At 39.2% G+C, this 15,367-nt stretch overlaps 4 protein-coding genes across 4 annotated transcripts; 2 read left to right on the top strand and 2 right to left on the bottom strand.

Annotated features, from left to right (window-relative positions):
• Window positions 1–108: 108 nt before the first annotated feature.
• On the top strand, window positions 109–4,689 carry LOC103855401 (cation/H(+) antiporter 27). The gene is made up of 6 exons (XM_018657610.2): window positions 109–1,145; window positions 1,269–1,781; window positions 1,868–2,365; window positions 2,506–2,898; window positions 3,003–3,467; window positions 3,556–4,689. Exons 1-6 carry the CDS (start codon window positions 927–929, stop codon window positions 3,769–3,771), a joined length of 2,304 nt encoding a protein of 767 aa, XP_018513126.1. The 5' UTR covers window positions 109–926; the 3' UTR covers window positions 3,772–4,689.
• On the bottom strand, window positions 4,441–6,601 carry LOC103855402. The gene has a single exon (XM_009132383.2). It carries the CDS (start codon window positions 6,169–6,171, stop codon window positions 4,645–4,647), a length of 1,527 nt encoding a protein of 508 aa, XP_009130631.2. The 5' UTR covers window positions 6,172–6,601; the 3' UTR covers window positions 4,441–4,644.
• A 1,501-nt stretch (window positions 6,602–8,102) lies between these two features.
• On the bottom strand, window positions 8,103–11,266 carry LOC103855400 (F-box/LRR-repeat protein 3). Its single transcript, XM_009132381.3, has 7 exons — window positions 10,321–11,266; window positions 10,090–10,215; window positions 9,903–10,007; window positions 9,412–9,811; window positions 8,908–9,332; window positions 8,555–8,827; window positions 8,103–8,473 (listed from the first exon to the last, which is right to left on the bottom strand). Exons 1-7 carry the CDS (start codon window positions 10,963–10,965, stop codon window positions 8,417–8,419), a joined length of 2,031 nt encoding a protein of 676 aa, XP_009130629.2. The 5' UTR covers window positions 10,966–11,266; the 3' UTR covers window positions 8,103–8,416.
• Window positions 11,267–13,795: 2,529 nt separating this feature from the next.
• On the top strand, window positions 13,796–15,344 carry LOC103855398 (protein LURP-one-related 15). The gene is made up of 3 exons (XM_009132378.1): window positions 13,796–14,215; window positions 14,295–14,522; window positions 14,960–15,344. Exons 1-3 carry the CDS (start codon window positions 13,934–13,936, stop codon window positions 15,113–15,115), a joined length of 666 nt encoding a protein of 221 aa, XP_009130626.1. The 5' UTR covers window positions 13,796–13,933; the 3' UTR covers window positions 15,116–15,344.
• Window positions 15,345–15,367: the final 23 nt, after the last annotated feature.

The following is a 15,367-nucleotide window of genomic DNA, read 5'->3' on the forward strand; positions in this document are numbered from 1 at the left end:
TTGGAAGAAGAGAGAGATGAGACTAGAGAAATGAAGAAGAAGAGTCGAATACCCAATGGGTCATCTCCTCTAAATATACCGGCAGAGGCTGATCCAAGCCATGGCTCACATCAATTGTCTATCATCTTCTTCTTATTCTTCTTCATTTTTCTTGTGGAGGAAGCAAACGTTTTATTGTTTTTTTCTTTAATTCAGCATAACGCTAACTGATAACTGAGGATACATTGTCGAGCTGGGGAAGATGTATGTTTCTTTTTTGAGACTGCAAACTGTTTTGTTGTTTTCCAAATAATTTGTGTTGACTTTATAACCGTGTAGAAGAAAGTAAAAAATGGAAAAGGCCATTTCTCAGTTCCTTCTATTTATTTTCTCGCTTATATGTTTGTAAATTTTTTTTTCATTTTTGTATAGTTAATAATAAACTTAATTTAGATCATGAGGCGTTCAGTATGTAACATAGACTGATGTTTTTAAATGAAATGTTCCGTTACATGTGACAATCCATACCGATATTAATTATAAGGTATAATCGCTATGAATGATTGAGTTGGCCATCATAATATGTAGCGTAGTAGGATGACTTCTCACGAGAAATGAAGAACAAGAGGATAATCAATCAATGATAAAATACTATTTTAACATTTATCATGCAGTATATATATTGCGCCAATCAATCTAAAGCTATAATATGATTATCCGATCATGCCCAAGATTTTGTACCACACATAAGCAGATATGAGACCTTAAAAGTAGGATGACGAGAAATGAAGAACAAGAGGATAATCGGTATCGAATATTAAACCCCTAAATATAGAGAGGCGAAAAAAAAACAAGAATAGTTATACTTTCTTCCTCTACAAGATATCTCCCTCTCTCTCTTTCTATGCTTTGGCTCTTTAGGGAAACACCTAACCTAGAAGGTGAAAATGGAAAATATAACCAAAACATATAACTACGGAGGAGTAGACTGGATTTGCGAGACATGGATAGGTGCAAGCTCGATGGGAATTGCCCATGGAGAGAATCCGATCAAGTTTGCTCTTCCTCTTCTTCTCCTTCAGATATCTGTGGTCTCCCTATTTTCCATGTTTTTTCAGTTCCTTCTCCGGCCTTTCGGAAAATTTGCATTTCTCTCTCAGATCCTCGTATACATACATCTAACCTTCTCTTCTTTTTTTTTGCTTTACCATCATATTTAATTCCAAAAGTACATACTCAGAAATCACTCCTTAATTATTTTAATATGAATGCTGCATGCATGCATGCAGGCTGGGATCTGCTTAGGACCGTCGATTATAGGACGTAACAAACAGTACATGTCGACATTTTTCTACACGAGAAGCATGTACATAATCGAATCCTTTGAGGCCATATGTTTCCTCTTCATCTGCTACGTCACAACATGTCAAATAGACACGCATATGATAAAGAGAGTAGGCAGGTTAGCATTCATAAACGGCATCGTCCTTTTCCTCGTACCTTTCCTGTGGGGCCAATTCACTGCCGTCTTGATCTCCAAGAGGCTAGGAGGTAGACCCGCCGGGGTACCTCCTGCGGAGTTTCATCACGTGGCGATCGTGCAGTCCACCATGTTCTTTCAGGTGGTTTACGGAGTGTTGTCGAACCTAAAGATGCTCAACACCGAGCCAGGGAGGTTAGCACTTGCCTCCATGATGGTCCATGACTGCCTCTCTTGGTGTTTTTTCATGCTTAACATCGCCCTTAAACATAACACTCACTTAGCCGATAAAAATCACGCCTATTACTTGTCCGCCGCACAGGTACTTACGTACGTACCACCAAGTTTATACATTTTTATATCATAAAATCTAATTTTTTATATATATAAAAAAACAAATAATTGCAGATGCTAATGATAGTGATGATAGTATACGTGTTCCGACCGATAATGGAGTGGATGATGAAGAGAACACCAGAGGGACACTCTCTAAAGGCATCATATCTCACCGTTATATGTGTCTTGCTCTTCATCTCCTCTCTCTGGTCAGAATTTGTGGGCTTACCTTACTTCTTTGGTGCGGTGGCCTTGGGTCTAGCTACCCCGAAACGTCCGCCTCTTGGAACAGGACTCTCAGAAAAAATGGGTTGCTTCATCTGGTATTTCCTGATGCCTTGCTACATCATAGGGATTGGCTACAACATGGATCTCTCTCTGTTTTCCTTGGGAGATTTTATCCGCTATGAGATACTCTTTGGCATGGTCCGGTTCGCCAAAGTCGTGGCTGTTGCCTTGCCTTCCCTTTACTATAATGTGCCACTTTGGCACGCCATTCTTGTCGGGTTTATCGTCAATATCCAAGGAATTTACGATGTTCAAATCTACAAACAGAACTTCAATTACAGGGTAAACCCCCTGCATGCATGAACATATACATATATTCATCACCACACGATCGATGCATGCTTAATTCTCTAGCTAGGTCAATAAGATATTAATTAAGAGATAAATGACATTGGGATAAAACTTTTGTTCAAGGGCTGCAGAAAATATCAAAGAAAACATTTGGAGCAATGGTGTTGTCAGCAATGATAAACTCAACAATTCTCATAGTGGTTGTCAAGAAAGTGTACCAAACCATGAGCAAACGCAACCCTTACAAGAGACGTACGGTTCAACACTGTCGAATCGAGGCTCCTTTGAGGATCCTCACTTGTTTCAGGCAGCGCGAGGCGGTCCGTCCGGTGCTGGACCTCGTCGAACTCTCTCGTCCAGCCATCGGATCTCCTCTCTCCGTCTTCGCCTTGAACTTAGAAGAGCTGAATAACCATAGTCTCCCTCTTCTCATTCATCACACGCAAGAGATAAGTCCCTTCGTCGTGCCTAGCCCAAGAGACCAGATCGTTAAGGCCTTCCACAACTACGAGAAGACTAATCCGGTACACATTATTTATTTACTAATTAACCAGAAATTAATCTTAATTAATTAGAGACAAATTAATCTTATTTCATTTAAATAAATATTTTTCTTTAAATGCGACAGGAGACCGTACTGATAGAGTGCTTTACGGCGGTGGCACCGCGGAAGACGATGCACGAGGACGTTTGCACAATTGCATTTGACCAGGAGACAGATCTTGTGGTCCTAACTCTTGATGCCGGGATGGAGTCGTGGGAGAGGCTGTTGTGTAGGAATCTCCTGCAAACATGTCCGTGCTCCGTCGCGCTCTTCATAGACCGAGGGAGGCTCCCTGATTTCAGGTTCGTTCCCATCAAAAAGCTTTGCATCACTATCTGTGCTGTCTTCTTAGGCGGACCAGATGACCGCGAAATGCTTGCGTATGCTACACGCTTAGCAAACCATCCGAGCGTCGAGCTTCATGTCTTCCGGCTGTTGGATCAGAACGGCGCCTCGCCGCTCCGAGACATGGTCGAGAGAAATCACGACATGAGAGTCATCAACGTGTTCCGCAAAGAGAATTCCGAAAATAACATAATCTTCAGAGAGGTAGGTTTCTGATTAGCTTAGAAGTTTCTTGTTTAAGAAGAAAACAGATCATAATTGAATATGTGTTTGTGTAAATGGTAAAAAAAAGGTAAGAATAGAGGAAGCTGTGGAACTGATGGAGTTGCTAAGGAAGGAAGGAGACGACTTCGATGTGATGATGGTTGGGATAAGACACGAAGAGAATCTATTGATGTTGGAAGGGTTGTCGGAATGGAGCAAGATGAAGGAATTAGGAGAGCTTGGAGATTTGTTGATCTCCAAAGATCTCCAGCTCTCTGTCTCTGTTCTCGCTCTCCACCAATGACCTTTCTTTCTCCCTTTTTTGTTTTAATGGATTTGTACATCTTTTTTTTAGACATTAATAACACGCTGTATAATCCAAGAAACCGACCAGTGATAAGTTTATTAGAGATTATCATTTTAAATACAAACCATTTTGTTTTGTGTTGAAACCATCTGTGTGTGTTCAAGAGATTTTATACTATCACATTTTGTTTAAACAGAAATTAATTAACATCTTCTCTATTTTGTTTAGTTTAAAAAGCTATTTAGGGTAGTGCATCTTGCGTATAACTTTTTAATCTATAAACAGATGCATCTTGGGGAAAAAAAAACTGAGGTTGGATTTTTGAATTTGATGAACCAAAAGGCTATATAGTCCATTAGTTAATTTAGGTTGTGGGGTTTGTAAGCAAGAGATATAGCATAGAGGTCAACAATTCCGGAAAGGACGGGTGACTAACTTAGATAAAACATCCACACTAAGATAAAGTATAGATGAACATACATACCTTGATTCAAGGCATTTGCATTGCTCCAGTTACAGCCATTCTTAAAACCATTCTTCCAGCAGAGTAGTACATTAGCTAAGAAGAGGCAAAGCAAAACTTGTGTTCTTCTTCTTCCTTCATTGGAAAGCACTAGTCTCTATAGAACTAGGTCATCATACTATATAAGTTTTAAGAGAAGCGAAGAGAAACTTAAAACTTTTTATCCATTTCAAGCTAAACTTCTTACATTAAAGGGAATTTCAAAACAGACACGAATAGTATTTTTTTTCTTTTAAATAAAAGAAACCTACAATATCTTTGTTGTTTATATTCTAGAAGAAGAAAAGTACATTTATAGATTGGAAATCGCCCCAAAGGCATGAAGAAAGAAGGAGATAATGAAACCATTACCACCATTGATGGACAAGCACCCCACTTTGTCTGAGCGAAGTGAAGAGCTCTAAGCATTGGTTATAAGTCTTGTTGTACTTCTGGCTCCTTTGGCCCGGACAACATCTCTGCCACCTGTTGTAATGGCATTCAAGGAACAACTCATCGATTAGACAAATAGCTCCTGTCTTGATTAGCCTGGGGATCAGATCAAATTCGGTTCCTTCAACATCCATCTTCATCACAACAAAGTCCCTCTCTCTCACACTCTTCTTCAGCCAGTCAGCGAAATCAAAGCCTTGGATCAGGTTCACCTCTCCAGCTAAGCTCGAGGAAGATTTTGTAACTGGCTGAATTCTTCCCATCCCCCTGCCCATAGCTTTGGCTTCAACTTGTTTTCCAGGATCGTGATTGATCTCAAAGGACAAAGTCTCGTTCCTGACCCAGGCTGCATAGGGCAAAAGCTGCACCTTCTTCTTGATCTTATACTCGTCGTGAAAGGCCTTGTCAGCCTCAATGGCGAAAACATCAAAAGTCTTGTTCTGCTTGGGGTACTGTTTCTTGAACCAGCTCCCAATGCTTGAACCGTAGCTTCGGGCACCAACATCGACGTATACGTATCTGCTCTTGAAACGAATATCAACCATGGAAGGGATGTACTTAACGTTTTGAATGTTGCGCTTGAGAGTGATCCATGGCTTTAAAGGCTCCTCTGGAATGAGTGGCTCAGCATCTCGAATCAAGTCTCTTTTGTAACCAGGGATCCAGCACTTGCCACCGCCACCACCACCACCAGAATTCTGATGATGGGGGTGACCACCTTCTACGTGTTCAACCTTCCGAATAACGAACTCTCTGACATGGGGCATGGAGGAATCAAAGCCGTCAAGATCACGCATCTTCACCAAACTGCAAGAATTAAACAAATCAAGGAATGAATTGAAACTGTACGTATCTGTGGCTCCCACATGAACCACCGCAATCCCTCGGGGCTTCAGGGTCCGAGTGATCTCCTCGGCGAACTCCAACTGCTTCAGCGACTTCCCAAGGCGGCCACCACCGGAGAAGACGAAATCGAAGGTGTTTTTCTGGAAAGGAATAGCGTGCCCCTCGCCTCTCACCACCAAAGGGCGAAAGGCCTTCTTAGAGATCCCGATGGAGTTCTTCACCCCAATCTCTCTCAGGGCGAACACATCTTGCCCTGTAGCCGTCTCGACACAGAGAGTATTCGATTCCGGGGAGAGGTAACCGTCGGAGATGAGATCCTGAAAGATGGAGGAGTAAAACCGAACGGATTGGATCCAGTCCCTGCTGGTGTAGAGGTCATCAGAGGAGGAGGAGGAGGTAGATCTGATGGGGGAAGAGCCGCCGGAGATGACAAGGTTGAGATTCTGAGGGAGAGAGAAGAAGCAGAAGTCGCCGCGGTTGCATGATTCACCAGTGATGGTGACCACATAAGCGAATCGAACGAGGATGACGAGAACGCCCATGAGAAGCACCCGCACCATCATTTTACGCAACAACAAGCTCCTCGACGTCTCCATCTTTTTTTTTTACTTTACAATCCCCACAAACCAAATCAAAAGAACGAAAGAATAGCTCTCGCGGTTGGTTGTTTGTTTTGTTTATTGGAAAACCAGAAAAAAAAGGAGGAAGAAGGAAACCCTGAATCTGAGGGAGCAGAAGGACTAACGAGAGGAGAAACGAGCAGAGGTGTGATTAGCTCCGATTAGGCTTCTCGATAAACACGAATAGTTACAGATCCGACTCTTACACGCCTGATTACGGGAAAAGCAACGCATACTTCTCCGATGATGACAAAGGGTAGTAGGTGTGTCAACTATACTATTCTATACGGTGGAAGGAGGAAAGAGAGAGAGAGAGAGATCATGGAAAACTAAAAGCCAGACAGCCAGACGGAATAGAGAGACAGAAAGATGATGGTAAAAAGCAAGCGCGTTTCTCTCTCTATCTATTCAGACGCGTATTATACGGCGTATTGTAATTTTATGTGTAAGGGCACCTTTTTGCTGCTTTATTTTCGGAATTGCCACGCTGACTTTTTGTGGACCCCTCACCCCCTATCAATCACTTCTATAAATCGCAATTACAGAAATTAATGGGGGCCAAATCACAATTTGATGTTTTCCGTTGCTTTTACCCTCGCTTTGTTTCATTCGTTACCAGAATTCTTTAACTTTTTTTTTATGTGGGAGGAGGAATTAAAAGTTAAAAGTTTGGTGGATCCAATGCAGCTAAAGCAACAACTAAAATGATGCTTAGTTTAGACGTGATAGTAAATGTTACGACTATTAGTGAACTCCCTATCATTTAGTTTTTTTTTTTTCTCCCAAAATCATTTAGTCTGTCAATGGTTTGCATTTGTGAGACAGTGCACCTGTATGACTTTGATTAAAGATGGATGGTTGACAGCAATTGGGTTCCCTCTAAATCATTAAATATCATCGGCTAAACAAACACATGGTGCTGTATTATGAGAAATTTCGTTTTAAATCATACTAGTATAATACTCTCTCAGTTCTTGAATGTAGTTGAATGTAGGATGTTTCAAATAATTTTGATGTTTTAATATATAAAATTTTTTTATTTTTCTAAGTAATTTTTTACTTTATTAAAAACTGTGTAACCAATTATACTTGATAATATATTTTGTAATTGGTTGAACAACATTAATTTATAGTTTTAAATATATTTTTTAGACAAAAAATATTTTTTTTTAATATGCGTATTTTTATCTGAATATTTTGTATTTAAAAAACGAGGGAGTAATGGAGAAAAAATGATATACTATTCATATTTTCGGACGCTTTTAGTAGAGGCAATAAACAATTATTACAAGAAAATAATAATGATGTCACACCAAAAAATAATAAACATTTATAATATTACACCAAAAGAAAAAATAATTATGGGCGTTTCCGTAATCAATGAGGCCTAATTAAAAGCATTGCAGAAAAAATTAGAGTTGTAATCATTTGGTTTATCTTTTTATGATTGATTGATCGAATAAAATTAAAATTCGATGGCAATCATTTGCCGGTGATACTTTTTTGGACTGAATCGTTATTTAGAGTGTTTATTTTATCAGGCAGTGGCGATATTCCTTGCAAGTGTCAAAACGTATGAGAATTTGTCAAGCTGGATGTTATTATATATGTTGGGAGAAAGAACAAAAAAAACCCGGGTTGTATATTTGTCCAAATCTTAAATTATGAAGAAGTAGAAAGAAAGAAAAAGTGGTGGGGCGCACCGAACGGCGCAGTAGCCGTTATCGCCATGAGGGAGGGAAGGAGGTGAGGTGGTGGTTGCTGACACCGAGTCGTCGACTCACATATTCTTTTTTCGGAGCATGTGAAGAGAGGCTGGAGTGGACCAGTACTGGGCCCAAGGATTCACGGTCTTTCCGGATAAGCCCCTTAAGAAATGAAAAGGCGGGCCCTACTACAGAGCCAAGTTGATAGAACCATCCAGAAAAGAAAAACTCAAAAAAAGGACACAAATGCAATCTCTTGTGACGTCCGTTAACTTTGGCATCCAAAAAAAGGAAATGAAATTACAAAAGGGTACATACAAACTAACCACCAATCCATGTCACAACCATATACTACATACGTAAGGATGGATATACGTGTATGTGTGTGAGGCAACACGCGCCATCGACATAGATAGATACCAAGCTTTAGTTCCTCTTTCTAAATCCAAACAATGGATGGGGCCTTGGCCTGTATGGTGGCTCCGTCTCTTTCCCCTTGAGAATGTTTCTTTCTTCTAAAGCTCAATATCTTCTTCCAGCTGTAACTTCCAGTACTTGGGATCTAACTCCGCCTGTTCCAAGTATAATTGTTATTACCAGTATTATCATATTAGCTTCACCACCAAACTTTTTACTTGCAAAGAAAACAGTACCTGAAGTGTATTACTATTATTATGGTTGTTATAGTCTTTCCACAGGAAGGAGCAGCCACGAGCTTCCATGTGGTTTATAAGAGACGAAGGAAGTAGTGATCTGAGGGAAGCGTGGAGTTTCACTTTCCTTAAACCTCCACACCCAACCAACGCTGCTGCTACTCCACTCGGGCTTAAACCCCTTGTGTTCACTGCCGCTATGTTCTGCAAACACCCTATGTTTGCTAGCGACACAAGTCCCACGTCTGTCACCCCCGTTTCGGACACGCTTATCTGCAGCAACAATTTTAAAAAGATCATCAACAACAAAGGGTAAATGGAAGGGAAGAGGGATATTCACGAGTTCTCTTTACCTGTTTGAGGCCCTGTGAAAAGTGAGCTAGAGTGAGCAAACCGGAGTCATTGATGAAAGGACACTTTTTCAAGTCGAGCTTGCTGAGCCGCTTACATCGAACAGCAATGGCGGCAAGTCCTTGGCAAGTAATGTGTGGACATCCCCGGCTCTCGAATGTTTGTAACATTGAGCATTTTGACAATGACACCAACGACTTGTCTGTGATGTCTTTGCAGTATGATATGTTTATTGTTTCGAGATGACAGCAGCCTTGAGCGATCGATGAGATTCCTACGTCTGTTATTCCCACCGACCTGTAGAGATCAAGTTCACGGAGATTTGAGCAGCCCATACCAATGTACGAGAGTCCTCTGTCTGTTATATTCAGACATATTCCCAACTTCAACGAGGAAAGACTACGACAACTGGATATGGATTTTAGTCCTGCACCGAAACATACAAGCACGCATGATGAGTTAAGTTTACTTTACTTATTTATCCGGAAAAAAAAAAAAGAAAGAACCTTCATCATCAATCTCATTGTCAGTAAAGTCAAGCTCTTCAAGTAGGCGACACTTGTGTCCGATCAACCAAAAGGCATCTCTGGAAACAAGAGAACAAGACTCCATCTTCAAGGAGACTAGTAAGGGACAAGAACTGGCGACTTGGGTGATTGAAACTCCAGTTAGTTTCCGGCAACAGGTGATGTCAAGTTTTCTAAGGTCTTTGAGTTTCATAACAAGACAAGAGAGACCTTCATCAGTTACGGTGACACATTTGCTTAGGCTAACCTCTCTGAGGGAAATGCACAGTGTCCCTATCGCCTTCAACCCATCACAAGTTACCGCACAACCATCCAACCTGATCGACTGTAATGCTGAAGAAACCTTGTTCAGGCTACTTGCAAAATCCAATGAGATCACCTATACAATCAGAAAAGATAAACTCTCACTCCATAAAAGGGCATCATAGACTCAGAGAGCATATGTTTTGGTTGATAAAGGAGGAACTTACAGAAGAAGAGTGTGCTAGATCAAGGCGCTCAAGACATCCGGCCCCGCTTAAAAGTGAGGTTAAACCTCTCTGAGTTAAATTCTGGCAGCTCGATGCATCCAGGTTCTACAAGAATATGAGAGAAGACAGTTTAAAAAAAAAGAAGTAAAAAATCTCAAAAGTCTACTGATAAGAATATGGTATTTACCTTTAAGGAGTTGCAATGATGAGTGAGTGATTTAAGAGAGTCATCATCGACTCCGAAGCAACCTTGTAGAAGAAGTTCTTCAAGGTGTTGAAGTTTGAGAACATCATGCAAACACTTGCCTGTGATCTGTAGTAAGGAAGAAAAAGGTACAGAGACAGATTCTCTCAGGAATTATAGAAGAAAGAAGAAGAAGAAAAGCTAAATTAATCAATTAATTCAAGAGGAAAAGACCGGCAAGTAGGAGAGGTCTAAGGAGCGAATGTCCTTGCATTTGACGGCAAGCAGACCGACTCCTAAATCTCCGACGCCTACACACCACTTCAAGCTCACCCTCTTCAGCTTCCTACATCCCACCGCTATGCATCCTATTCCCATGTCCGTCAGCTTCTTGCATCTCCCCAGCTTCAGCCTCTCCAGGCTCTTCGCCTCCGCCACCACCGCCGCTGCCGCGTCCCTCATCTCCGTCGCGTTCGACAGGTCTATCTCCACCAGACTCACACATTTCACGGCCAGTCTCAGCAGCCCCGCCGCCGAGAAGGAGAATGACCTCGATAAGTCTACTGACCTCAGCGTCGGTCCGGAGAGGCACCCGACCACGCTAAGCGCGTAGTCCGTGACGCGCGGGCAGAAGCTAAGATCGAGATCGGCGGTATTCCGGTACCTTGTCAGGATTCGAGGAAGATACTCCGCTCTGAGAGGTTTCAGGGATCTCCGGTGCCTGGCCTCCACTTGGTAGAACCATTTGCAGGTAAGAGAGAAGGATTTGAGATCGGAAGGGTTCTGAGCGACGAGGTCTAGGATTATGAAGACCAGCTCCTCCGACAGAAGATCGAAAGGCTTTGAGATCATGTGTTGAATCTGCTTCGCCTTCTTCATTCGAACCCAACTACTTACTGATTTTTTTTTTTATCAAATGGAGAAACAGTTTCGATGAGGATTTGCTAAAAACCCACAGATTCACAGTTTCTATGGGAAACAGAGAATAAAAAAGGACAGAACAAGACTTGAAGGACAATGATATTACCATTTTACATATTAGTCCTTGCTATGAAACAAGTATAAAAAAAATAAGGGAAATAAAACCACTGAACGTTTTTTAATCCATCATATATTAGTAGTAGTTAGCTTAAATCATTATTGAATTGCCGAATAGACGAAATCTCACATTTTATGAACTTTTTTTTTTAATATGCACACCTCTTATACTTCACTAGTTTTGTAAAAATCTTTTGATATATGCAACCACTATAAATTCAATCATTTATTTTAGCTTTGACACGTTTCTAACTAAAATGCCAATTATTTCTAAGACAAACTATGTTTATAATCTACAAAAAATTTATAAAGTAATATTATAAATTAATGTAAATCTGTTTTAAAATCCAGTTCAATTTTTTTAGAAAATAAAATAAAATGCGTATGGAATTATAAAACACAAACAATTAAATGAAATATCATAAACAAAGACAAAAGAAAATGAAATATGACAAACATAACATGTTTATATATTTATGATAAATTTGGTCCGGCCTTGATTAGTATGATGTATATATTTTAAAAACGAAACCCCAGAATAGTGAGGGGTATTTGTGTAACTGTGAAGATAAATTAAATATAGAACTAACCGTACGATGAAGGACGGAGAGGGGCATAAAGGTAAAGAGAAAAAAAGAGAAGTCGCAGTCAAGAAGTTAGGCCATTGGATATGTGTGTATATGGTGGAGTAAGCATGCGAGGAAGGACAGATTCGAGTGCGGACAGTACTTTCACTTCCTAAATATCTCTCTTTCTTTTTAATATTCCATTAATTATTCCCCTAATCTTATCATTTCTTCAGCAGCGATTGTAGATTAGTAAACTTCCATATTTTCTTACAGCATCTAATAATAGCATTACCGTAATATCTTATTCACAAAAAAAAACACATACAGTATATTAATATATAGACAAGCCGACCAAGAAAATGTTAAGAGATATATGCTCTCTTTTTTTGTCATCAAATGAGTATATATTCTTGTCTTGAACTCTAAAACTAGTGATCGTCAATTAACAATGAAATATTCGATATTTAAAGTTGATATTTATCACATTTTAAACTGGTGAGTGCGCCTTTTTTTTTTGTCAACTGGTACTGACCTAATATTTGCAATATGCAAGATAGCTAAAAGTCAAATAAAATAGTTATTCTATTGACAACCAAATATCAGGCTATGAACAAAAAGTACTCAACAGAGACAAAACAGTAAGTGTAAACATTTTCAAACTCCAAGGCGTGACCGTACTTATTTATAACCAGACTATTTCAAGAGATGATAGATAATTCTGTCGTCTATAAGGGGCAGGATATGCACCCACGCAATGCATCTACCTAATTAGTCATTATAGAGTAAATATCTACTCTAAGAATGTGATTATATGGTATAACCAGGGTAAAATAAAGTAGGTGAAAATTAATTTCAGTTCATTTTCTCTGATTTTACCCAAATCAAGTACAATGATTCCAATGCATTTACTTTTAAAATGCCAGAAAATAAAGTAAATCTTCCTTCAACTTTTATGAGATAAAAGGTTTACTCTAATTTTATTCTTTTTCGATTTTCTCGTTTCTGCTTTACTTTTTCACCTATTTACTTCACTTTGTAACCATTTACACTTTAAATTTTGTATTGTTCTAGCTTCCACAAAAATTTTACAATCAAGTGAAATATTATTTTGTTATAATATTCTACTTAAAGCAAAGAAAAATATTCAATTGTCTTGAATTTCTAAGTAACAATATCTACTCGGCTTTTCTTTTCTTTTCACAAATTATTTTCTACTTAAAACAACAATCAGACCCAAGAACTTTTTTTTTTGTAAGTCCTATCGGCTATCCGGTCGGTCCCGAAAAACACACACTTTGTAGTACTAATCCAAAAGTTTACCATACTGCATGATTTGAGTTTGAATATTTCGACTATTTCATTATACATATACATACACGTGTCGATATGTGTAATAGTCTCTAATTTGAATCAAAACATTCCAAAGTACTGTTATAAAACAGAAAATTTATTACCAAAACAAAAATTCTAACTAAACAGAAATATCACAGTCGTTAGAAAGTATCCGATGAAAAAATAAAACGTTGCTAATCGAAATCGACGGATGAAACAAAAAGATTATGCCTCTCCTTAACTCTCTGTAACGACTCTTTATGGTTGTTAGAATAGTTTACAAATTATTGACTTTTCAAGTTGTTAAATTTATTATATTTAATAACTAAAATAATCTAAAGTAATTAAAGGGTCTTTTGGTTAAATAATTTATTCTACATCTAGTTCACCCGAATTTAATAATAGAGTTACTCTGTTTTAGAGAATATTATAGAGTAAATTATTTAAATTTACGAAATGTTATTTAATCTAAAACAACTTTATATTCTTGTTCATAGGGCTGTACAGAAGGAAACATATTAAATACAGTTGAGTAGAACAGTTGTTGGGCCTTTAATCATGTGGACAAATTGGGAACCTTCGTTATCTTGGGGGCCTGCATCGGTCGGTGGAGGTACCAATGTTCACTGAATAATCCTTGTTTCCGAGTTAAATTCATGATGAAATATCGGACACATTCATTTACTTCATTCATTAAATAAGCCTTTTTTTTAAAGCCTTTTTAAATAAAAAGGTGCATAAAGTTTGTTCTCAAGAAAGAAAAAGAAAGAAAAGTCAACATATTCGATCCAGATATTTATTTTTGTAATAAATTCTAGCTAAACTTATCTTTTCGGCATAAGTAGGCGGCGAGAACAAAATAGAGAGAGAGCATATACAAAAACACCTTTGTAAAGTTGGAGAAGAAAATGGAGCAACCTTATGTGTATGCTTACCCACCAGGCACGGCTCCTCCGCCTCCACAAGGCAGTGGCATCGCTGGAGTGATAGTAGATCCAAGGTTCTGTGCTCCGTATCCCGTGGATCTGGCGATCGTGCGGAAGATGATGAAGTTGACTGACGGTAACTTCGTTATAACGGACGTTAACGGGAACTTGTTGTTCAAGGTGAAGGAGCCGATGTTTGGTCTTCATGACAAGAGAATTTTATTGGATGGTTCTGGATCTCCGGTCTTGACTTTGAGAGAGAAGGTCCATGTAGAGAGAAAGAGAGAGTACACACAACCTAAATCAAGCTAGGGCTTTAACTAACTTAAATTTTATATTGCAGATGGTGAGCTTGCATGACAGGTGGCAAGTATTTAGAGGAGGGAGTACGGAGCAGCGAGATCTACTGTACACGGTTAAGAGATCGTCGATGCTTCAGTTTAAGACCAAACTTGATGTGTTTTTGAGTCACAATAAGGATGAGAAGAGATGCGATTTTAGGGTGAAAGGGAGCTGGTTTGAGCGCTCTTGTGTCGTCTACGCCGGCGAATCTGACGCCATCGTTGCCCAAGTAAACTCTCTCTTTCTTTGTTTCTTTCTTTTCGCATTGATTGGAGTGGACCCTGACTCTGTCCTATCTTAATCAATATTTATGTCATCTCTCTCTCTCTCACCTGTGTACGAGTTAGCAGTGTTTATAGCCGGTTCTGGTTCAGATATTTTGGTTTGAGTTGGTTTAGCACGGTCTTAGATGATCAGCTGGGATCGATTTTCAAAATCTTAACTGCTTTGACATCATTTTCTTCTTCTTTAGGTTCTGGTCGGTTTATCCGGAATATACATATGGTTAGCATATACGTGTAAATTGGTAGTTTGAGCACGTGTTTTATGAATTGTTAGAATAATCAACACTTGTTAAACCAAATTTGGCAAAAAAAGAAAAGAAAAACATTTACTTGAATACTATAGGTGATTTAAATGGAATGGTTTGTATGTATTATAAAACAGATGCACAAGAAGCACACGGTGCAGAGCGTGTTCTTGGGAAAAGATAATTTCTCGGTGACGGTTTATCCAAACGTGGACTATGCCTTCATTGCCTCTCTCGTCGTCATTCTCGATGATGTTAACCGAGAAGACCGCGCCGCCGCCGGCAGTAGCTGATCAGATCAGACGGTGTGCATGTGTGTGTGTTTGTGAGAGAGAGAGCGAGAGAGCTTGCTCACGTAGTAGTTATGCTTTTGGCTTTGTATTGTACTGTACCTATATATTCTCTAAACTTTGGAATGTGGACGTTCTTTGTGTGATCTTTCCAGTTGTAAAATAATACAAATGTATGTATCGTTAGTCATTCACGCACTTTCTTACATAAATTTTACTATATGTTATGTTTTCCTATTCTGTTACTAACCAATG

Source organism: Brassica rapa, chromosome A03 (genome assembly GCF_000309985.2).
Source record: "Brassica rapa cultivar Chiifu-401-42 chromosome A03, CAAS_Brap_v3.01, whole genome shotgun sequence".
Lineage (NCBI taxonomy): Eukaryota > Viridiplantae > Streptophyta > Magnoliopsida > Brassicales > Brassicaceae > Brassica > Brassica rapa.